Raw genomic sequence first — 24,994 nt, forward strand, 5'->3', positions numbered from 1 at the left:
TGCTCTGTCAGCCCTCCTGCCCTGGGCCCAGGCTCTGTGACAGCAGGAGCTCAGGAAATCTGGGCTCACCTGAAGGGGAAATCCAGTTTAGCAGGACCCGTGGGTACAGAGGCCCTGGCACCACCCATGACTCAGCAGGGCTGGGCTTTTTGGAGAAAAGTGCCAGAAAGTCAGGCATTCCATTTCCTTGTAGGATCAGCCTTGCATGTGGGGGCCACCTGAGGCGGTGCTAGAGGCCTCTAATCAGGCGGTAGCTGGGGCGTGAAGCTTCTCTGTTGGGGTGGGAGTCAGATTTGAATCCATCTATAAGCTGGAAGACCTTGAACAAGTCTCTTCCTCTCCCTCAGCCTCAGTCCTTCCCTATGTTAAATAAGACCTGTGTGGAGGCCGGGGGTGGTGGCTCATGCCTGTAATCTCAGCACTTTGGGAGGCCAAGGTGGGAGGATCACTTGAGCCCAGGAGTTCAAGAGCAGCCTGGGCAACATAGTGAGACCACATCTCTACAAAAATATAAAAACTAAAAAATTAGCTGGCTGTAGTGGCAAATGCCTGTAGTCCCAGCTACTTGGGAGGCTGAGGTGGGAAGATCACTGGAACCCAGGAGGCTGAAGCTGCAGAGCGGTGATCATGCCACTGCATTCCAGCCTGGGTAATAGAGTGAGACCCTGTCTCAAAAAAAAAAGAAAGAAAGAAAGAAAAAAGGCAAAAAAGAAAAATGGGTGGAGGAGGGAGAAACAGACAAGGACATTAAAAGGAGAAACAGAGCCACGTCAGGTCTTCCCTCTGTGATGGTTCCATTCCTCCCCTTCAGTGTGCTAAAGACCTGCCCAAGGAAGTTCCCTTGGCTATGGGAACAATTACTCAAGGCTCCATCAGTAGCTAAATATAAGCCAGGTCAGCATATTTGCATAACACTCTGATGACTGTTAGTGTGTCCTCTTTCCTGGTGCCAATGTTAGTAGGGTCCTGAAAAGAGATCTCCCAGCATGGGCTGAGCAACTACCCTTGCTTAACCACTTACCATGTGGTCCTGGGCAAGTTTCTTTCTTTTCTGGTTTTTTTTTTTTTTGAGACGGAGTCTCGCTCTGTCGCCCAGGCTGGAGTGCAGTGGCCGGATCTCAGCTCACTGCAAGCTCCGCCTCCCGGGTTCACACCATTCTCCTGCCTTAGCCTCCCGAGTAACTGGGACTACAGGCGCCCGCCACCTCGCCCAGCTAGTTTTTTGTATTTTTTAGTAGAGACAGGGTTTCACCATGTTAACCAGGACGGTCTCTATCTCCTGACCTCGTGATCCACCTGTCTCGGCCTCCCAAAGTGCTGGGATTACAGGCTTGAGCCACCGCTCCCGGCCTACTTTTTTTTTTTTGAGACAGAGTCTCACCCTGTCGCCCAGGTTGGAGTGCAATTGTGCGATCTCAGTTCACTGCAACCTCTGCCTCCTGGGTTCAAGTGATTCTCCTGCCTCAGCCTCCCGAGTAACTGGGATTACAGGCCTGCAACCACCACACCCAGCTAATTTTTGTATTTTTAGTAGAGACTGGGTTTCACCATGTTGGCCAGGATGGTCTCGATCTCCTGACCCCATGATCCACCTGCCTCGGCCTCCCAAAGTCCTGGGATTACAAGCGTGAACCACCATGCCCGGCTAGTCCTGGGCAAGTTTCTTATCCTCTCTGTGCCCCAATATTCTGACCTATAAAATGGGCACGGCCTTAGTGAGCCTTCATAGGTTTGTGGTGAGGAATAGATTAGTTAACACAAGTTAACTGTTAGAACCTTGCCTGGCAGATAGTAGGCACTTATAGCTGCTTGTTATCATCATTTTTCCTTTGTTCCTGGCTCTGTACAGGGTATGGGTGACACAGAGATGAATCAGCCTTAGTCCCTACTTAGGCTGCATTCATGATCTAGGGAAGGACACAAACCCTGGATGGTTGTACATGCTTGTAGTCCTACCTACTCAGAAGGCTGAGGCAGGAGGATTGCTTGAGTCCAGGAGTTCAAGGCTACAGTGAGCTGTGATTGCACCACTGCACTCCAGCCTGGGTGATAGAGAGAGACCGTGTCAAAAAAAAAAAAAAGCTAGGGATAGTGGAGGGAGTAAGGTTAGGGGAGTGGGGAATAGAGTTGGTGGGTATCATTTAGACAACTGAAATAGTACTTCATGAAGGAAGTGGGTTTTGACCTGTGCTTGGAAGGTCAGATTTGCATCTGACCTTAGGAAAGAATGGACTAAGCCAAAAGTGCTGTGTGTAACCAGGACACAGAGCAGGATGGAGATGAGACTGGAAAAAGAGTTCATCACTTTGTAAACTTCAGTCTATCTGACATCAGCCAGCAGCTCTCTTTCCCCCATGTGGCTCTACAACTCTTCTCCACTCTAGCTGAAATACCTTCATTAGAGATGATCTCAGCCAATGAATATATACTAGTCACCTCTTGCGTGCAAAGAACACTATTCAAAATAGAAATATGCCCTGGAGGCTTCTGTTGTCAGTCATTCCATCTTGATATCGATGTGTTTTAATGGCTAGTGACTTCCTAATGCCTAGCTGAATTCTGCTCTGAGAAATGGGAAGTTTTATTCTAGAAAAGGGTAGGCCAGGTGTGGTGGCTCACGCCTGTAATCCCAGCACTTTGGGAGGTCAAGGCGGGCAGATCACAAGGTCAGGAGTTCAAGACCAGCCTGGCCAATACGGTGAAATCCCATCTCTACTAAAAACACAAAAATTAGCTGGGTGTGGTGGCGGCGCCTGTAATCCCAGCTACTCAGGAGACTGAGGCAGAAGAATCACTTGAATCCTGGAGGCAGAGGTTGCAGTGAGCTGAGATCGTGCCACTGCACTCCAGCCTGGGTGACAGAGCGAGCAAGACTCCATCTCAAAAAAAAAAAAAAAAAAAACAAAACAGTAATGGAGTCTGAGGTCTAGGAGATGGGGGATGAGCGGGGATGGGACTGGACACTGGATGTCCAAGGGTAAGAGGAGGCCTGTAGAGGAGGAAACACACATTCACAATGACCCTGCTAAGGACTGTCCTGCCATTTTCACATACTATGAGGTAAGCACTATTACTGTCTCCATTTTACAGATGAGAAACCCAGGGCACCATGAGGGATTAAGTAACTTGCCCATGCTTCCATCGCTAGAAGAGGCAGAGACAGGATTTCAGCCCAGGCAATCTGGCTCTAAGACACAGGAGAGGAGGCTTCCTGCCAAGGTCTTGTGGTAGATTCTCTAGACCATTCTCAAATGGGGGACGATGTTTGCCCCACAACAGGGGTCATTTGGCAATGTCTGGAAACATTTTTTATTGTCACAGCTGAACAGGAAAGTGCTACTGGCGTCTGGGAGGGAGGAGGCTGCTAAACATCTCACAATGTGTTACCCAGTCCCAAATGTCAGTCGTGTTGAGGCTGAGAAACTGGTTTAAATTAGTCAGAGGCTGGGCACAGTGACACATGCCTGTAGTCCCAGCTACCGGCTGCGGTGGGAGGATTACTTGAGCCCAGGTGTTCAAGACTAGACTGGGCGATATAGCAAGACCTCTGTCTCAGATAAAAAAGTAAAAAATAAATGAGTCAGAGACTAGTAAATCTACCTCCTCTCAGATTTGAGGTCTCAGCCTCAGAGCTGAGAGTAGAAGAAATGGGGCAAGGAATCAAAAGGGAGCCTGCACTTCCTGGCTCAGCTGCTATAACAGAGACTCACAGCACAGCGGCTCCACTAAAAGAAACTTCTTTCCAGTGCACGTAGCTGTCAAGAGGTGGCAGGTGGCTCTGTGTGTGGGGCCTGCCAGGGCTCAGGATTCCCTTGCCTTTTTGCTCAGTCATTCCTGGATGTTGGCCATGTTTGTGGGATTGGAGTTGGTTCACCAACTTCAAATACGCATTCCTGTCAAAACTGTACCTAGGCTGGACATGGTGGCTCACACTTGAATCCCAGCACTTTGGGAGGCCAAGGTGGGAGAATTGCTTGAGCCCAGGAGTTCAAGACCAGCCTGGGCAACATAGAGACACCCTGTCTCTACGAAAAAAAAAAAAAGATGGTGCCTGACTTGTCAGGTACAGATAAAAACTGACTTCCTTCATGAAGCCCCCTGCTAGTTGTCTAACCAATACCCACCACCCCAATTCCCCACTCCTTTAATCCTCCTCCCTCCACTGCCTCTGGCCTTCTTGCTTGCCAACAGAACTACCATTTTTTTGTTAATTAATTTTCTTATTCCTTTGAATGTTGAGTGTTTGTCTTTTTCTTATTTATTTGCCAAGCTCTTTATATATTAAGATATTAACTAAGGTGATATTAACTACTGATTATTGTTATTCCTCCAGGAAAAGCCATGGAGACTTCAGTATCCCCCTCCCAGCCTCAAGACAACGGTCAAGTCCACAGAGAAACGGAAGATCTAGACTGTACGTTTGCCTTCTCTGACCCTCTGGGCAAAACCACATGGGAGGTGGAGTCCAAAAGTAGAAGGGATGGAAGAAGACCCTGCTCAGCTCATTTTGCACAGGGCCTCAAATCACAGTTGAAATGGGGAAGTAGTGGTTATACACACATGCACACATACATGTGCATGGTCCAATCTGTCTTTCTGTGCTATCTAGCTATGGGGACCCTCAGCTGCTTGCCAAATCTCAAGAATTCTCTGGGGGCTTGGGCTGGCACTAGGGATACCCCTAGAAGGTAGAGAGGGTCCTGTGTGACCCCAGAATGGGGAATGGGAAGGTTTAGGGCTTGATCACACGCCATCTTGGCTGTAATTTACAAAGGATCCTAAATTGGCAACTCCTCTACAGAGTCTAGCTTTCTCTGGGCAGGGCAGGGGGCTTAGAAACCCCTTTTCTGAGTCCATATTCAGATAGGTCTCTGTACTGAGCCTTCCTTGAGCCCCTGGTATCTCTGAGAGCCTTGGTCTCCTGCACGTTGCATTGGCCCTAGATATTTGGGAAGATAATCCAGTCCTTCCTGGCTCAAGTCCAAGTAGAACCCTGGAGAGGACTGGGTGGTCCCTGGGGTGGGAAGGGTGGGAAATGCTCATCCCCTGGCCTCTATGTGCCTTGCAGATGGAGAGACAGATTTCCATAAGCAAGATGGGAAGGCTGGACTATTTTCCCAAGAACAGTATGAAAGAGACAAGTCTTCTTCCTCCTCCTCCTCTTCCTCCTCATCCTCTTCCTCCTCCTCCTCCTCAGGTATAGCAAAGATTTAAATATATGTGCATTATTCAAGAAAAAGATTTACATGGGGAAACAATCCCCCATACTTGAAGTCATTGAAGTATTTGAAACTCCAATACTGTTTCTCCACATTCTCTTCTAGAGCCGATCTGTCCACACGTCCTTCTATGTACACAGTTATAATTGATAGTATAGGCAATTCTGTCCTCCATTTAAAAATTTCCCCCATCTTGTCCTAAGCTTTTTGCCATGTTATTCTGTAATATCTCTGCAGCTATTTTTATTTATTTATTTATTTGTTTATTTATTTATTTATTATTTATTTATTTTGAGATGGAGTCTTGCTCAGTCGCCCAGGCTGGAGTGCAGTAGTGCAATCTCGGCTCACTGCAAGCTCTGCCTCCCGGGTTCACGCCATTCTCCTGCCTCAGCCTCCCAAGTAGCTGGGACTACAGGCGCCCACCACCATGCCTGGCTAATTTTTTCTATTTTTAGGTAGAGACGGGTTTCACCAGAGCACAGGGATGGTCTCGGGATCTCCTGACCTCGATCCGCCTGCCTCTCGGCCTCCCAGTGTTGGGATTACAGGCTTGAGCCACCGCCGCCAAATTACTTTATTTCTGTAGCCACTCCATTACAACCAGAATAACCTCCAAACACCTTCCCCAAAGAGATGGACCAGCTAAGTTTTTGCATTTTTAGTAGAGACGGGGGTTTCACCGTGTTAGCCAGGATGGTCTCGATCTCCTGACCTCGTGATCCACCGCCTAGGCCTCCCAAAGTGCTGGGATTACAGGCGTGAGCCACTGCGCCCGGCCTCTGCAGTTATTTTTAATGTTTACCGAACAGCCCCTCAAGTGGCTGCATCTCATGTAAAGTAACATTTAGGTTTATTAGGGGCACCCCAGTGCCATAGTCAAAGCATGTGTTACAGGTTCAAATCCTGTCTTTACCACTAATTAGCTACATGTTCTTGGGTAAACTGCTCAACCCCTGGCTGCCTCAGTGCCCTCATCTATAAGATGGGGATGATAGCAATACATAATACCTCATGGGATTCTTGTGAGGATTAAATTCGTTATACAGGTAAAGTCTTAGCAAAAAGGACATATTAATAGCTCTAAAAGTAATTGTTGTGTTATGATCTTCCCCTCCCAGGTTTATCATGCTCATGAGCATCCTTGTGCAAAAGCTTTTGCCTTTTGAATTTTTGTACAAATCATTCCTAAGTATTGATTCCTTGCCAGTACTTTAGTGGGTTTAGAGGAACAACATCTCCAATAGCATCTTTTTTTTTTTTTTTTTTTTGAGACACAGTCTTGCTCTGTCGCCCAGGCTGAAGTGCAGTGGTATGATCTTGGCTCACTGCAACCTCTGCCTCCTGGGCTCAAGCGATTCTCCTGCCTCAGCCTCCTGAGTAGCTGGGATTACAGGCACTTGCCACCATGCCTGGCCAAATTTTTGTATTTTTAGTAGAGACAAAGTTTCTCCATGTTGGCCAGGCTGGTCTTGAAGTCCTGATCTCAGGTGATCTGCCCGCCTCGGCCTCCCAAAGTGCTGGGATTACAGGCGTGAGCCACTGTGCCTGGCCTCCAATAGCATCTTGATTACAAATAACCACATTATTCTCCAAGAAACAGCAGAATGTTCTTTCATTTGTATTCTTTTAATTCAAAATATAAGGCTGAATTTTATAGTAGTAGCACCAGCAATATTTATTGAAGGCTTACTCTGTGCTGGGAGCGGTTCTAAGCACTTGCATGTAATAACTCAATTCTCCCAGCAACCCATAAAGGAAGGTACTATTATTATTCCCAGTTTACAAGTGAGAAAACTGAAGCACAGAGAGGACAACTGACCTGCTCTAAGAGAACTCAGTAACCAACTTGGGATTCCCTGGAGGTTTTTGTGGAACCGGGGAGGCTAACTCTCCTCAGCCAGAGCTCCTGCACTATGATCTCTTTTATGCCGTGGGCTTGAGCTTAAGATTTTATTTAATGGAAGGTCCCCTGGGCTGGAAGGAAAAAAAAAAAAAAGAAAAGAAAAGCTCTGGTCTTATGTCCTCATGTTGCAAATGCTGAGACCAAGGCCCAAAGCCACAAAATCAATGATCATTTCAGCAGAGGAGGGAGACTGGTCAGTGGGCCCCGTGGGTTTGTTTGTAGCCAGTCTCCTCATGGCACTGGAAAGGAAGCCGTCTCCCCAATTAAACACAAAAAACGAGAAAACACACAAGCCCACCGTGTATGAGGTTTGGCTCTGGAAGAAGAGTTTCCAGGTGCAGGGAGGGGGCTGTTTGTTGCCTGTCGTTTCGTTTCTCCTCCCTGGGCCGGAAGGAGTGTTCTGTCCTCTGGTTGTTCCTCAAGGAGTGCTGCTCCTCCAAAAATGTCCCCCATGTGACCATAATCCCTGGCACCCAGGCACCCTGGAGTCTCCACCTCATACATGGGACTGGCTGAAATTAGCCAAATGGAGCACTAAGAGAAAGCAGCAGGAGAAAGCCACAGTCCTAGAAGCATGAAGACAGGCTGACATTCAGGTCCCTGGTCCCTGATCCTACCGTGACCGACCTGCAGCCAGAACATGGGGACCTGTTACCCCAGAGGCCCCAAGCCTGGGTACCTCATTGCAGCCCTGCCGTCCTCACACGCAGGACCCTCACTCATAGTCACATCCAGCATCTCTCTCCCACATACTTGTTTTATTTATTTATTTATTTTTACTTATTTATTTATTTTTTTGAGACAGAGTCTTGCACTGTTGCCCAGGCTGGAGTGCAGTGGCGTGATCTCGGCTCACTGCAACCTCCGCCTCTTGGGTTCACACCATTCTCCTGCCTCGCCTCCTGAGGAGCTGGGACTACAGGCACCCGCCACCACACCCGGCTAATTTTTTGTACTTTTAATAGAGACGGGGTTTTACCGTGTTAGCCAGGATGGTCTCGATCTCCTGACCTCGTGATCCGCCGGCCTCAGCCTCCCAAAGTACTGGGATTACAGGTGTGAGCCACCGCGCCTAGCCCACATACCTGTTTTAATCTAGTTATTTTTAGATGAAGTTTTATTGTCAACTGTAAAAGATTACACACAGGTACTTTATAGAAAATATAGAGTATATAGGGAAACAGACATATGAGAAAATAAATCACCCTTTGCTCCATTACCCAGAGATAACCACCCAAAACGTATTAGTGTATTCCTTACATTTATTTAACAAATATTTACTGAGCACCAAACTTGTGCCAGTCTTTGTCATGGGTACTAGGGACACTAGCAAAGAATAGTGAGTCTTTTTTTTTTTTTTTTTTTGAGACAGCGTCTCGCCCTCTGTCGCCCAGGTTGGAGTGCAGTGGCGCGATCTCAGCTCACTGCAACCTCCGCCCCTTCAGGTTTAAGCAGTTCTTTGCCTCAGCCTCCAGAGTAACTGGGATTACAGGCGCATGCCACCACACCCAGCTAATTTTTTTGTATATTTTTAGTAGAGATGGGGTTTTACCATCTTGGCCAGGCTGGTCTTGAAGTCCTGACCTCGTGATCCACCTGCCTTGGCCTCCCAAAGTGCTGGGATTATAGGCGTGAGCCACCATGCCCAGCCGAACAGTGAGTCTTTCTGCCATGGTTAACTTTTTTTAAAAAATTTATTTATAAAGAAAAGAGGCTGGGTGCAGTGGCTCACTCCTGCAATTCCAGCACTTTGGGAGGCCAAGGCAAGCAGATCACCTGAGGTTAGGAGTTCAAGACCAGCCTGGCCAACATGGTGAAACCCTTTCTCTACTAAAAATACAAAAATTAGTCAAGTGTGGTGGCGGGCGCCTGTAATCCCAGTTACTCAGGAGGCTGAGGCAGGAGAATCACTGAAGCTGGGAGGCGGAGGTTACAGTGAGCCAAGATTGTGCCATTGCACTCCAGCCTGGGTGACAGAGTGAGACTCCGTTTCAAAAAAAAAGAAAAAGAGAAAGAAAAAAGGTGCATTTAGCTCACAGTTCTGCAGTTTGGGTAATTTTTTAAGTAACTCAATCAGAGAGCATATACAAAAAATAGTCTTCATTTTAAACAGCATATATTCCATAATACCTTTTATTTAAAAAAATTGTATTAGGCTGGACAGGGTGGCTCACGCCTGTAATTCCAGCACTTTGGGAGGCCAAGGTGGGTGGATCAATTGAGTCCAGGAGTTCGAGACCAGCATGGGCAACATAGCGAAACCCCATCTCTACTAAAATACAAAAAATTAGCTGGGCATGGTGGCACATACCTGTAATCCCAGCTATTCAGGAGGCTGGGGTGTGAAGATCACTTGAGCCTGGAAGGTCAAGGCTACAGTGAGCCCTGATTGTACCACTGCACTTCAGCCTTGGTGACAGAGTAAGACCCTGTCTCCAAAAAAATTGTATTATGAATATATCACAGAAAAAGCTAAAACAATGTTTATTCACACATTGATGGCAATTGTCTCTAGTGGATAAAAATTCTAGAGTACCGCTGCGCCGTGGTGGTGCACACCTGTAATTCCAGCACTTTGAGAGGCCAAGGTGGCTGGATCACCTGAGGTCAGGAATTCACAACTAGCCTGACTAATATGGTGAAACCGCTCTGCCAAAAAAATGGCCGGAAAGCGCCGCAGCTCAAAGCTTCATCTCAGCATTGAGGCCGGATGATCACAAGGTCAGATCAAGACCATCCTGGAAGCAACACGGGTGAGTCTCAGCCCTACGCGGTAACACAGGTCTAAAGCCGGGTGAGGTGGCTGGCGCTCGTTGTCCCAGTTACCGGAAGCTGAGGCAGGAGAATGGCATAACCCCTGAGGTGAGCTGTAGTGAGATCCGCCACGCACCCAGCCTGGGCGACAGAGGAGACCTCTGCTCAAGACTAGCCAGGCATGGTGGCACATGCCCGCAATCTGAGCTACTCTGGGAGGCTGGAGACAGGAGAATCATTGTACCTGAGGCGGAGGTTGCAGTGAGCCGAGATCGTGCCACTGCACTCCAGCCTGGGCAACAAGAGAGCAAAACTCCTCCGCCTCAAAAAAAAAAAAAAAGCCAGGCTGGGTGGCTCATGCCTCTAATCCCAGCACTTTGGGAGGCCAAGGCGGGCGGATAACCTGAGGTCGGGAGTTCAAGACTAGCCTGACCAACATGGAGAAACCCTGTCTCTACTAAAAGTACAAAATTAGCCGGGCGTGGTGGTGGGCGCTTGTAATCCCAGCTACTAGGGAGGCCGAGGCAGGAGAATCGCTTGAACCTGGGAGGTGGAGGTTGCAGTGAGCTGAGATCACGCCATTGCACTCCAGCCTGGGCAACGAGAGAGAAACTCTGTCTCAAATAAAAAAAAAAAAAAAGAAAGAAAATTGGAATAACTTTTACTTTGTTTTCTGTATTTCTTTATTTTGCAACATGCATTATCTTTTTAGCAATAAAAAGTCATTTTTTGCACTGATGAATATTTGTGAAATATAGAAGAGAATAGAAGTCAAAATCCTCTCTTCTGAGATAAACACCACTGTTGTGATTTTGTTGAGCTTCCCAATCCCTCTTCCTCCTTATCCAATTGAGATCACAGATGCACTGATGTTTAAGCACAATTAATTTGGTTTCCTGGAATTTTTTAAATTGCCCATGACTGACCAGGAGGTCCCATGGTCCTGTCTTGGGATAAAGGAATCTTTTGGACCTGGAGCCAGAAACTCGTAGACCTGAATTCTTGGAATGCTGACTGGCCAAAGAGCACAAATGACAACCATTTTCAAGTCTTGATCAAGCTCCTGTTCACAGCTAGGCACCCTTGCAGGGTGGAGAACCCAGGTCATGTCCTTCAGGAGATGAAATGTTTGGAGAGAGGCACATCATGAGACCGCTGGCCTTCATGTCCATTGAGTCAAGGACAAACAGTTGGTGCTATAGAAACCCCAGCAGGGAAAGGCAAGACCAGTGTGAGCTGGGGCAGTTGGCAAAGGCTTTCTATAGGAGGTGTGACATCAGCTTAAGCTTCTCAATAACACAGACAAACAGGAAGGATATTCCGGCAGGTGGGAGACACAGCAAACATCCAGAGCCAGTGTGATGGGTGGGGAAACAGAGATGACACAGCCCCTGCACTTGGTGGGATGGAAGCCATCTCAGTACTGTGACGCCTCATGGGACCTTGTCTTATCTTCATGGAAGTCTTATAAAGTAGGCAAGGCAGCAGCAGAAATATTATGTAGACATGAAATCAACAGAAATATTAAGGGATTTGTCCAAAGTCACACAGAATGTGAGTGGCAGGTCTCCTATCTCCAGTCCCCAAATCAGAGTTCCTCCCACCAAACCACACTCTTCGCATAAACTAAATTCTGAGAATGGCCACCAGAATGAACGCATTCCCAGCTCAGTCCAGGCTGAGCTTCTCCTCCAGCTTGTGTTTGTTCCCCGCAGAGAGCAGCGATGAAGACCAGCACCCCAGAGCAACCAGAAAACGTCGACGGAGCCTGGGGGCTGGACACCCCCATGGGAACAGCTCACCCGGTAGGCAATAGGCCTTACCATTTTTCTTTTGCCTACTCACTCACTGTTAAGTTTCTCAGTGGGACTGAACCTGCCTGTGTGATGTTCTTCACAGCATTGTTTACGGCAGGATAAAATAGGAAATAGCCTGACAGCAGCAGAATAAAGGATGCTACACCCTGTCCTGGTGACAGCTCTGCTCTTCATCTGAACCGAAAAGAAAGATGCCAAATCATAGAATTAATTTGATCTCGTATATACTTTATAAAAATTCAGACATATGGTTATAATCAAAACTGGAAGGAAAAATACCAAAATGTTAATAGTGGTTATCTCAAGATGGTGGAATTATAAGTGATTTTTATTTTCCTTTTTTTGAACTGTCCTATACTATAAATAATTTACAATGAGCATGTTTTATTTTTTATTTATTTATTTTTTTGAGACAGGGTTTCACTCTTGTTGCCCAGGCTGGAGTGCAATGGCGCGATCTTGGGTCACCATAACCTCCACCTCCCGGGTTCAAGCAATTTTCCTTCCTCAGCCTCCCAAGTAGGAGGCTAGGATTACAGGCATGTGCCACCATGCCTGGCTAATTTTGTATTTTTAGTAGAGATGGGGTTTTACCATGTTGCTCAGGCTGGTCTCCAACTCCTGGACTCAAGTGATCCACCCACCTCGGCCTCCCAAAGTGCTGGGATTACAGGGGTAAGCCGCTGCGCCTGGCAGAGCATGTTTTATTTTTACAACCAGGAAATAATTTTTGCAAAAGAAATAAACAACAAATTTCATAGGAAGGAAAGACCACTGGGAAAAGGGCTGAATTATTGCCTAGTACAGAACCTGTCACACAGAAGCTGTTTAATAAATGCTGCCCATGAGGCTAGAGCTGAGCCCTGGGTTCTCTTTCTGGATATAAACATGATTAGGAACGCAGGCTTTGGCAACAGACCTAGTAGAGTTGCCACTTGCTGGCTATATGACTTTGGGAAAATAATGTAACTGTTTGAGCCTCAGTGTCCTTATCTGTATAATGGGTGGGGTAGGTACTAATACCTTCTTCATAGGATGTCTGTGAGGAGCAAATGAAGTATTAAATATAAATCACTTAGTACAGTGTTGGTGCATGCTAGTGCCCAATATATACCCACTATTAACCCTGAGCAAGGTCCAAGTCCTCTTAGGTCTTGAGTGCTTTATGAATGTGGTCACCTCTGGAAGCTCTGGGGGCATCAGAGAGGGCAAAGGGAAGGTACTTGTGCTGCCTTGCCTCTTGAAGACCACCCCCCACCTCACCTCCAGCACAAGGGACTCTTGCAATTTCTTTTTTGAGATGGAGTTCGCTTCTGTCGCCTCAGGCTGGCAGTGGCCGGATCTCAGCTCACTGCAAGCTCCGGCCCTGGGTTTACACCATTCTCCTGCCTTAGTTCTCCTGAAAACTGGGACTACAGGTGCTCACCCACCTCTCAGCTAGTTTTTGTATTTTTAGTAGAGAGGGGGTTTCACCATGTTAGCCAGGATGGTCTCACCCCCGACCCTGATCCCACTCTTCTATCTCTCGGGCCTCCCCAAAGTGCTGGGATTACAGGCTTGAGCCACCGCGCCCGGCCGGACTCTGGTACTTCTTAAGCTTCAAAGCCATGGGAGATGGAAGTGGCCTGGGTCACTGTGTTTGGGAGTGCTGACTAAGGGGTTTGTCTCCATCCAGGTCCTGGGCATGGGGAGCCTGACGTTTTGAAGGATGAGCTTCAGCTCTATGGAGGTAATCAGTTGCCCAGTGGCTTTGGAGAAAACAATTAGACGAAGGAAAAGAGGGCTTTGTTGGGCGGAAACAAGGTCATGAGGGTGATTCATGAGCTGAAAAGTCCCACCCAAATACAGGAGATGTGGCCAGTTGGGTGGTTATGACATTGGCAGGTGGGGAGGTGGGCATGAGATTGTCTTGAGGAAATCCTGCATTTTCTGGGGTCTTTGTTTGTTTTGAGACGGAGTCTCACTCTGTCGCCCAGGCTGGAGTGCAGTGGTGTAATCTCAGCTCACTGCAACTTCCACCTCCCGAATTCAAGTGATTCTCCTGCCTCAGCCTCCCCAGTAGGTGCGACCACAGGTGCACACCACCACACCCAGCTAATTTTTTGTATTTTTAGTAGAGACGGGGTTTCACTATGTTGGCCAGGATGGTCTTGATCTCCTGACCTTGTGATCTGCCCACCTCGGCCTCCCGAAGTGCTGGGATTACAGGCGTGAGCCACTGCGTCCAGCCAATCCTGCATTTTCGTCTGAGCTATAACCTTGACTTATGGGGTGACCATGAACAGTCACCCACTTTTCTGGGCCTCAGCTCCTAAACGAGTAGAATGGGACGTGATCGGTAACCCCTCTCTTGGAATACTGGGCTGTTTCAGCACACAAGGAAAAATTAAGGATCTGATCTCCACAATACCCATTTTACAGAATAATTATTTCTAATACCCTGATTACTACAGTGAGGAGGCATAAATAATATGGCGCTTTGGTTGGTAGCACTAGGATGCAATAGAACTTGTAGAATGAGAAACAAAAAAAGAAAAAAAGAAGAACTTGTAGAATGAACTCTTTTGCCAAAGAATATGACAAATGCACACTACTAGATAAGAAAGCTTTAATATCTGTGTTTAATCCAATATTTCTGAAATCTACATCGTCTCCTAATGCCTGGCAATAACCTAAGTAAAACAGTGGAAAACACTTATGTATATGCTAAAGAAAAGATTTCATTTGTTATGTAACAAATACAATCAGTGGTTGCCTCTGGGACATCTGTCTTGTGGGTTTTTGTTTTTGTCTTTTGTTTTTTGTTTTTTTTTTTGTGACACGGTCTCACTCTGTTGTCCAGGCTGCAATGTGGTGGTGTGATCATGACTCACTACAGCCTCAACCTCCTGGGCCCAGGTGATCCTCCCATCTCAGTCTCCCAGGTAGCTGGGACTACAGATGTGTGCCACCACACTCAGCTAATTTTTTGTATTTTTTAGTAGAGACAGTGATCCTCCCGCCTTGGCCTCCCAAAGTGCTAGAATTACAGCATCTTTCTTTTCTTTCTTCCTTTTTTTTGTTACAGAAACAAGTATAATCTGGTTTAGAAAAATGTTTTTAATTACTCAAGTAATTTAAGAAAGGTTTCACTGGGTGTAAAATAAGATAAACCTTTATGTTCATACGTATTTTAAAATATTTTTCTCATTAAGTAATTCATATTCACTGTAGAAAATGTAGATACAGTCACGTATTCATGAATTACTTCTTTCCCCTAGACATTGGAGGTGCTTGGTAAATTACATTGCTTAAGTCTCATTTCATGTTGTCCTTGATATGCTCTCTGCACTCTCCGTATTGGCCCCTCTGGTCACTTTGCAGATGGCGTTCAGTGTGCTGAGTGCCTATTGTCACATGCTAAGTGCCCCTTGTGGTGTTCATGTCCTGGGGCTGCCCTGAGGGACAGGAAACGTACAGAAGTCGGGGCCTGATGGTAGGAAGATCATACAAGTGCCTGTCTGCCCTTAAGGGAAAGAAGATGACAGGCTAGGAGCAAGGTCACCAGGGAACTAGAACAGGCACCAAGAACCACATGGTGAATGGTGTGGGAAGGACACCCAGGACTGGATTAATGCAGAGGTGGCAGCTCAGGTCTATAGGACTCAACTCACCCTTGGCAGCCCAGACAAGTGGCTCAACAATCAGGGCGGGAGCCAAGGATTGAGGTGTACAAGCCAGCTTGGCTCCCCCATGCTCAGACCCTGGTAGGTCTAGAAGCCAGCAAGATGGCATGAGCTTGGAGTTGCCTGTCTAGTCCAGAGTTCTATGGGTAAAAGGCAGCAGGTGTCATCACCTGCATCTGGATAGCCTGGAGTAGGCATGTGCAAATGGGTGGCCCATGTGGGCAGATGCTTTTTATCTGGCTCACAGAATGGCTTTTGGGGGGTCAGGTTAGGGGTAGGTTTGTTTTTTTATTTTTTGGTTTTTTTGAGATGCGGTCTCACTCCTTTGCTCAGGCTGGAGTGCAGTGGTGCCATCTCGGCTCACTGCAACCTCCACCTCCTGGGCTCAAGCGATTCTCCTACCTTAGCCTCCTGAGAAGCTGGGACTACATGCATGCGCCACCATGCCCAGCTAATTTTTGTATTTTTGGTAGAGACAGGATTTTACCATATTTCCCAGGCTGGTCTTGAACTCCTGGATTCAAGTGATCTATCTGCCTTGACCTTCCAAAGTGCTGGGATTACAAGTGTGAACCATCGTGCCCGGCCCACACAGAAACACAGAATGCTTTTTTTTTTTTTTTTTTCCTGTGTTTTTAGTAGAGATGGAGTTTCACTGTGTTAGCCAGGTTGGTCTTGATCTCCTGACCTTATGATCCACCCGCCTCAGCCTCCCAAAGTTCTGGGATTACAGGTGTGAGTCACCACACCCGGCCCAGAACGCTTTATTTATTTATTTATTTTGAGACAGAGTCTTGCTCTGTTGCCCAGGCTGGAGTGCAGTGGTGTGATCTTGGCTCACTGCACGCTCCGCCTCCTGGGTTCATGCCATTCTCCTGTCTCATCCTCCCAAGTAACTGGGACTACAGACGGCCGCCACCACGCCCGGCTAATTTTTTTATGTTTTCAGTAGAGACGGGGTTTCACCGTGTTCACCAGGATGGTCTCGATCTCCTGACCTCGTGATCCTCCCGCCTCAGCCTCCCAAAGTGCTGGGATTACAGGCATGAGCCACCGCGCCAGGCCCAGAATGCTTTTTTAAAATTATGATTGTGTGGCCAGGCGCTGTGGCTCACGCCTGTAATCCCAGCACTTTGGGAGGCTGAGGCAGGTGGATCACTTGAGGTTAGGAGTTCAAGACCAGCCTGGCCAACATGGCAAAACCCCGTCTCTACTAAAAATACAAAAATTAGCCAGATGTGGTAGCACCCTTAATCCCAGCTACTCAGGAGCCTGAGGCAGGAGAATTGCTTGAACCTGGGAGGCAGAGGTTGCAGTGAGCTGAGATCATGCCACTGTACTCCAGCCTGGGTGGCAAAGTGAGACTCTGTCTCAAATAAATAAATATTATAAATATATAATAGATAATTTATACAAATTATATAATATATAAATATATGTTTATATATAATTATATAATATATAAATATATATAAATTATATATATAATTATGATTGTGAGAGCCAGACACTATGGCTCGCACCTGTAATCCCAGCTACTTGGGAGGCTGAGGCAGGAAGAGTGCTTCAGCCCAAGCGTTTGAGACTGCAGTGAGTCATGATTGTGCCATTGCCCTGCAACCTGGATGACAGAGAGAGAACCTGTCTCTAAATAAATAAATTTTAAAAATAAAATTATGAATGTAAATATATTTCAACAATTCTACACCCACATTTTTTTCACATTTGAATATTTCTGAAATCAGGATGCATCTTAAAAATCACTGGCAAAGTTAGGCATGGTAGTTCATGACTATAATCCCAGCACTTTGGGAGGCCAAGGTGGGAGGATTGCTTGAGCTCAGGAGTTTAAGACCAGCCTGGGCAACATAGCAAGGCCCTATCTCTGTTTTAAAAAATCACTGGCGGCTGGGCGCAGTGGCTCGCGCCTGTAATCCCAGCACTTTGGGAGGCCGAGGCGGGCAGATCACGAAGTCAGGAGATCAAGACCATCCTGGCTAACACAGTGAAACCCCATCTGTACTAAAAATACAAAAAAATTAGCCAGGCGTGGTGGCGGGCGTCTGCAGTCCCAGCAACTCAGGAGGGTGAGGCAGGAGAATGGTGTGAACCTGGGAGGCAGAGCTTGCAGTGAGCGGAGATCGCACCACTGCACTCCAGCCCAGGGAACAGAGCGAGACTTAATCTCAAAAAAAAAAAAAATCACTAGCAACTTATAGTTATAACTGTCAAGGGCTTTTCTTACATGGTAGTACATAAAATAATGTCATGTCTCACAAGCAATGGCATTTTGATTTGAGAGTTGCCAAACTTTTTTTTTTTTTTTTTTTTGGAGACAGAGTCTCACTCTGTCGCCAGGCCGGAGTGCAGTGGTGTGATCTCAGCTCACTGCAACCTCTGCCTCCTGGGTTTGAGCGATTATCCTGCCTCAGCCTCCCAAGTAGCTGGGCCTATAGGCGCGTGCTACCATGCCCAGCTAATTTTTGTGTTTTTAGTAGAGACGGGATTTCACCATGTTAGCCAGAATTGTCTCAATCTCTTGACCTTGTGATCCGCCCACCTCGGCCTCCCAAAGTGTTGGGATTACAGGCGTGAGTCACCGCACCCGGCCCAAACGTTTTTATAATTAGGAAGTTTAACTGAAAACCTGGCTTCTCTGGGGAAATTGACAGACCTGTAAGAGTGGGCAGGCATTCCTACAGCAGCTTTCTGTGGCTGGTGGGTGGTGGCTGCCCCTTTAGTTGGAACAGGAACCCTCCAGCCGGCTCCATTCCCCACCTGGCACACTCCAGGTTAAGTGGAAGGTCTCCCAGCAGGATCCACCTTCCCTGAAGCATGACTTCTCCCTCCCCAGAGGATCATGGGTATATGATCACTGATTTCCTTTCTGTGCAGATGCTCCAGGAGAGGTGGTACCCTCTGGGGAATCAGGTGAGTGTCCAGTTAGGGGAGAGAGGTCGTTGGTGCTGGTGTTGAGCCGGGTCTAGGCATCACCTCTCCCCTAAGACAGCCAGCTCCTGTTGGGGTATCTGACTGTGAGAAACAGGAGCCCCAGGTCCACTGAGCCTAGGCTCATCAAGCGGGCTGGGCCAGCTGTGGCATGAAGCAGGGAGCCCGGGGAGCTTGGAAAGCTGTCCCAGCAAGACCCAAGGAAATTACAACCAACCAGCCATCAATAGAAAGGAGGATCCTTGGGGGCTGCAGAATTCCATGGGGACATTTTTTTAGGTCACCTATAGCCTTCCCCAGGGTGGAGGCAGCTGTTAAGGCACCCCAAGCAGGGTTGGGCACTAATGTTGAGTTTCTCGTTTCCAGGACTCCGAAGGAGAGGCTCTGACCCCGCAAGTGGTAAATATACAAGCTCAAATAGGACAGCCAGAGTGGGTGTTGATTCCAGACGATGGGTTGGGACTTCAGACAGCCTGAGAGGGTGGGTTAGTCCCAGCAGGGACTGTTGCCAGCCAATGTCACTATGATTCAGAAGGGGGATCTCTAGTGCAGGGGAAATGGAATGGAAGGTGGACTCAGGCCTGAGGAAGGAGGAGGAAGTCAGTGGGGGTTCCAAGGACAGCACCCCCATCGTCACAGTTTTGCTTGACTGGTCCTGCAGTGAGTGCCCTCTGACCCAGGAAGAAGTACCCGGGATATTAATTCTCAATGAGGTAGGGAAGAGAAAATCCCACCTGCTGTCCTGCTTCAAAGTTAAACACTCATCTCTCTCTTGTTCCTAAGGAGAAGTGGAGGCCTCTCAGTTAAGCAGACAGAATATAAAGAAAGATGGTAAGGAACTTGGTGTAGCAGACCTGCTTTTTCCTGTCTGGCTGGATTTCTAGGGGTGAAATAGCACAGTAGCAATCATTACCCACCTCTGTCGTATGCCCAGCAGTTTACGTATTACTCAGCTCAGAATCAACTCAACAGGGTGGGACAATGGTTCCCATTTTGCAGATATGAAAACTGAGGTTCCAGGCTGAGGAGTGGCCTTACAGCTCGTGAGTGGTGTGGCCTGAGCTTGAGCCCTGGTCCTCTGCTCTTTCTGCTATGCACAGTCACTAGGATGGTAAATGCCTTCCAGGCCTTGTGGCCAGGATAGGGAGCTGGAGGTCAGCTGAGCTGAGAGAGTTGTAAGGTTAGATTAGACCAGACTCTGGGAAAGGAGCAGTGAAAATGGGAGTAACCTCCCTGCTCCAGGCCTGGAATCCATGGGGACTTCTAGGAGGAAGGGGAGGGCAAGAGGAAAGACCATGGTGCTCAGCACAGAGACTTTTTGTAATTAAAAAAAAAAAAAAAAAAAGGCCAGACATGCTGGCTCACAACTATAATCCCAATACTTTAGGAGGCCAAGATGAGAGGATTGCTTGAGGCCGGGAGTTCAAGACCAGCCTGGGCAACATAGCGAGACCTTGTCTCTACTAAAAATTTAAAAATGCGTTGGGTGTGATGGCATGCACCTGTAGGCCTCGCTACTTGTGAGGCTGAAGCAGGAGAATTGCTTAAGCCTAGGACTTGAAGGTTGCAATGAGCTGTGATCACACAACTGCACTCCACCCTGGGTGACAGAGCAAGACCTTGTCTCCTCTGCCCCCAAAAAAGAGAGAAAGCAGCAGATACTGATTCTCCACCCCTGCCTTCACAGATGAGTTTTTCCATTTCGTCCTCCTGTGCTTTGCCATCGGGGCCTTGCTGGTGTGTTATCACTATTATGCAGGTGAGGGGAGGTGCCCTGGGGAATGCACCAGGGGAATGGCATGGGGGGGTGCAGGGGGCAGGGGCGTCAAGACCTGGAGGCTGACCATTCCTTCCCTCACTGCCCTTCCAGACTGGTTCATGTCTCTTGGGGTCGGCCTGCTCACCTTTGCCTCCCTGGAAACGGTTGGCATCTACTTTGGACTAGGTAAGCCCCTCCCCAGCATGTACACACACACAGGCTCTTGGAGGGGTGACGGGTAGAAATACTCATTTTCATACTTATTCAAGTGTGGACCAGAGAGTCACAATCTACACTTTAAAACAAATTTTCCTTATGCTCATGTTTTCTTCCTGACCACTTTCAAGGTCAACGTAAGGTCACTGGCAAAACCCTGTGGGAAAAATGGGCAGCTCCATACAATGCAACAGCAACAGTTTAAAGTGGCAAACAGGCTGGGCCCAGGGCACACGCTCATGATTCCAGTTACTCAGGAGATTGGGGCAAGAGGATCGCTTGAGCCCAGGAATTTGTTCAGCCTGGGCAACATAGCAAGACTCTGTCTATAAAATAAATTGATAAAAGTGGCAAACAAAATAGAACTAGCCAGATACTGAAAACAAGTTAGTTAATGGAGTTGGGAACTGAATTTGGCGAGTGAGTTTCCTGCCACTATTCCTGCTGTTCACGGTTGCTGTTTTCAGTAATAATAACTCGAGTACCATTATCTAAGCTTAACCTGCTGCCTGAAATTCCGCCATCAGAGCTTTGTTTGCATGAGTTAGGTCCTTGTCCAATGGTGGCCAGGTATCCCTTGTGGGGGTACAAACTTAACTCACTTTTTCTTTGCTTCTGAGCAGTGTACCGCATCCACAGCGTCCTGCAAGGCTTCATCCCCCTCTTCCAGAAGTTCAGGCTGACAGGTAACTTTTAAAGTCTTCCTGTGTTCACTCTTTTTCTCCCTAGCAGGGTCTTCATTTAGAAAGAGACTTAGCATACAGGAAAGAACACAGCCCGGAGGCAGAGGACCCAGGTTCGAGTCCTACCTCTGCCAGTTTACTAGCTCTGTGACCCTGGATGAGCCATGTAGCCTTGGCTTCCTCAACTGGAAAATAGGTGTAATACTTTTCTGCTACACAAGTGTGTTGTGAAGATCAAGTGAGGAATGGATGCAAAGGCCTGAAGTGTGAAACAGTAGAAAAATGTTAGTCTTCATTCTCTTATAGAACTTTACACTTCCCCAAACACTATCTTCTTCATGGCTATACTTGCCTAATAGCAACTGGGGAGGTAGGCTTTAGCAATGCTACACTTGACCAATAGGAAACTGAGGCTCAGAGAGGTGGAGCGACTCGCCCACAGTCACACAGCTTCAGTGGCTGGGCTGGGCGAAAGCACATCGTCTTTCTTGACTGACAGCTCTGTGACCACCTTATGTCTCAGAATGGAGAGGCCAAGTGGCTGTGCTGGGGAAATATCTGTCTCCTTTAATCCATGTAATAAATAAAAAGAAAACTAGCTATTATGACAGTGGGTCATTGAGACCCATGGCTTCTGGGGTGACTACATCATGCCAGCTGTGAGGGGTACTTGGGCATCTGAGGTGATGGTGGGGATGAAGCCTGCTGCCTTCAGAATCCCATGCCATCTTGTGGCCTTTGCCTTCCAGGGTTCAGGAAGACTGACTGAGGCCACTGCCAGGTGGGCAGCAGAGGCAGGCCCCACTGTGACCACCACTGCGACACCTGAGCCCACAAGGACAGACCGGCATTCTGAGAGATGCGCAGGAGAGCAAGCCAGACCAATAAAAAGAACGCTTTTCCTTCCATGTGGTCTGAATGTTGGCACCAGCCCAGGCAGGGGCATCATTTGGGCAGTACTGCTGTGCAACCCAGCTGCCAGGATGGAAGGCAGAGGGTGGGCGTGGGGCCTGAGCCTTCACAGTACCTGGACCAACAGGAAGATTCTGGGAGGTCATTGCTCTCAGAAGATAGCAAGAGACCATGGGCTCTGCAAGCTGTGATCTGTCTGGGTCATGGTTTTTCTCAAATCCCAGGCCATCCGGGTATGCTCTCAGGTGCTACCAAGCCATCCCGGGAGAGATGGATAGTCCATTGCCCTGAGGCAGGGAGCCACCAGGTTGGGGTCCCTTGGTGAACCTGATGCAGGTAAGATGCTGGGGACTAAAACCATTTTTTTGCACCCCCCCAAAAAAAGGCAGGAAAATGATCATCAGAAACAAAATGGCAGCCAGGCATGGGGGCTCACACCTGTAATACTAGCACTTTGGGAGGCTCAGGCTAAGGGTCGCTTGAAGCTAAGAGCTCAAGACCAGCCTGGGCAACATAGTGAGACCCCCATCTCTACAATTTTTTTTTTGTTGTTAATGACCAAATGTGGTGGTACATACCTGTACATACCTGCAGTTCCAGCTACTCAAGAGGCTGAGGCAGGAGGACTGCTTGAGCCCAGGAGTTCAGGGCTCCAGCAGTCACTCTACTCCACGATCAAGCCACTGCACTCCAGCCTGGGCGACAAAGCAAGACACTTTCTCTAAAATTAAAAAAAAAAAAAGACAAATAAAAATTGCATATATTTATAGTGTACAACATGTTTTGAAATATGTGGAATGGCTAAATCAAACTAATTAACATATGTATCACCTCACATACCATTTTTTTTATGATGAGAACAGTAAAAACCTACTGTCAGCAATTTGCAAGTATACAATACATTGTTTTTAACTATGATCACCATGCTATATGATAGATCTCCTGAACTTGAACTGAGTTCTTGATGGTCACAGACATGCTGTTCTCAAAACTCAGAAAGGTAACTTCTGGCCAGGTGTGGTGGCTCATGCCTATAATCCCAGCATTTTGGGAGGCTGAGGCGGGTGGATCACAAGGTCAGGAGTTCAAGACCAGCCTGGCCAATATGGTGAAACCCTGTCTCTACTAAAAAAAAAAAAAAAAAATTAGCTTTAATTTTTTTCTTTTCTTTTTTTTTTCTCAAGACAGAGTTTTGCTCTTTTGCCCAGGCTGGAGTGAAGTGATGTAATCTCAGCTCACTGCAGCCTCCACCCCCGACAGTCAAGTGATTTTCCTGCCTCAGCCTCCTGAGTAGCTAGGATTATAGGTACCTACCACCATGCCCGGCTAATTTTTGTATTTTTAGTAGAGATGGGTTTTCACCATATTGGCCAGGCTGGTCTCGAACTCCTGACCTCAGGTGATCCACCCGCCTCGGCCTCCCAAAGTGTTAGGATTACAGGCGTGAGCCACCGAGCCTGGCCCTGGCTGTGATTTTGGTCAAGTCCTCCCCTCTCCCAGCCTCAGTGTTCTCATCCGTACAATGGGGAGCATAACAGTGCCCACCTTACAGTGTTATGTTGAGAACTGCATGAGATACTTACTGAGCATGACCTATGTGCCAGAGTCTGTGCATAATACTTTACGTAAGTATGTACTCTGGCACATAGGTCATGCTCAGTCAATGGGTGTTATTATAGTAGACAGGAACACAAATCAGATCCCCTTAGGGTCAGGCAGGCAGAGTCGGCAAGATGTAGAAAAATGGGGGCTGGGCGCAGTGGCTCACACCTATAATCCCATCACTTTGGGAGGCCAAGGTGGGTGGATTGCTTGAGCTCAGGAGTGTGGTGGTGTGTACCTGTGGACCTAGCTACTTGGGAGGCTGGAGTGGGAGAATCGCTGGAGCCTAGGAAGTCAAGGCTGCAGTGAGCCATGATCATACCACTGCACTCCAGCCTGGGAGACAGAGTGAGACCCTGTATCAAAAAAATAAAAATGAAAAAAGTAGGGAGCAGGAATAGGGGAACAGAAGAGCATATACCTGACCAAAGTGGGCAGCTGCTGTCTAGCAATTTCAGGTGAGAACACCAGCTGAGTGGGATCTGTCAGCCAAGAGAATGAAAACCACACCAGGTGCTTTAACAGAGTGAATGTAATAGAGGGGACATGTTAACCAGGTGCAGGACTACTGGAAAGACAAAAAGGGACTGTGGTATCACAAAGTGTAACTGAGGGAACTGCCTAGGGTTAGAGGGAAAAAGAAAAGAGGTTGGCACTATTAGAAGTGAGAGGCCAGGTGTGGTGGCTCAGTCTATAATCCCAGCACTTTGGGAGGCCCAGGAGGGCCGATCACCTGCGGTCAGGAGTTCGAGACCAGCGTGGCCAACATGGTGAAACCCCATCTCTACTAAAAATACCAAAATTAGCCAGGCTTGGTGGTGGATGCCTGTAATCCCAGCTACTTGGGAGGCTGATGCAGGAGAATCACTTGAACCTGGGAGGTGGAGGCTGCAGTGAGCCGAGAGCGTGCCACTACACTCCAACCTGGGCAACAGAGCAAGCCTCTGTCTCAATAAATAAATAAATAAATAAATACAAATGTCCATCAGTGACAGACTGGATTAAGAAAATGTGGTACATATACACCATGGAATACTATGCAGCCATAAAAAAGGATGAGTTTGTGTCCTTTGTAGGGACATGGATGCAGCTGGAAACCATCATTCTCAGCAAACTATCGCAAGAACAGAAAACCAAACACCACATGTTCTCACTCATAGGTGGGAACTGAACAATGAGATCACTTGGACTCGGGAAGGGGAACATCACACACCGGGGCCTATCGTGGGGAGGGGGGAGGGGGGAGGGATTGCATTGGGAGTTATACCTGATGTAAATGACGAGTTGATGGGTGCTGACGAGTTGATGGGTGCAGCACACCAACATGGCACAAGTATACATATGTAACAAACCTGCACGTTATCCACATGTACCCTAGACTTAAAGTATAAAAAAAAAAAGATAAAAGACTGATTTTTAATAACAAAAATAAAAATAAATAAATAAATAAATAAAGTATGAGAAGATTGAGAGAGGGTCCTCCAGAGCTGGGACCCAGACCTCTGGGGAAAG

The 24,994-nt window shown here is 47.5% G+C and overlaps 1 protein-coding gene across 1 annotated transcript in view; it reads left to right on the top strand.

Annotated features, from left to right (window-relative positions):
* Positions 1 to 21,876, top strand: part of TMEM40 (transmembrane protein 40) — a 33,016-nt gene extending 11,140 nt beyond the window's left edge. Inside the window, exons 2-12 of the mRNA XM_003894071.4 lie at positions 4,334 to 4,414; positions 5,069 to 5,197; positions 11,595 to 11,684; positions 13,372 to 13,425; positions 18,257 to 18,292; positions 18,677 to 18,709; positions 19,094 to 19,141; positions 19,998 to 20,069; positions 20,181 to 20,255; positions 20,909 to 20,971; positions 21,718 to 21,876. Coding sequence (XP_003894120.2) covers positions 4,342 to 4,414; positions 5,069 to 5,197; positions 11,595 to 11,684; positions 13,372 to 13,425; positions 18,257 to 18,292; positions 18,677 to 18,709; positions 19,094 to 19,141; positions 19,998 to 20,069; positions 20,181 to 20,255; positions 20,909 to 20,971; positions 21,718 to 21,737 — 693 coding nt within the window. The 5' untranslated portion in view covers positions 4,334 to 4,341 and the 3' untranslated portion in view covers positions 21,738 to 21,876. The remainder of the gene's footprint in view (positions 1 to 4,333; positions 4,415 to 5,068; positions 5,198 to 11,594; positions 11,685 to 13,371; positions 13,426 to 18,256; positions 18,293 to 18,676; positions 18,710 to 19,093; positions 19,142 to 19,997; positions 20,070 to 20,180; positions 20,256 to 20,908; positions 20,972 to 21,717) is intronic.
* The last annotated feature ends 3,118 nt before the right edge of the window (positions 21,877 to 24,994 follow it).

This window comes from Papio anubis, chromosome 2, assembly GCF_008728515.1.
Source record: "Papio anubis isolate 15944 chromosome 2, Panubis1.0, whole genome shotgun sequence".
NCBI classification, from domain to species: Eukaryota; Metazoa; Chordata; class Mammalia; order Primates; family Cercopithecidae; genus Papio; species Papio anubis.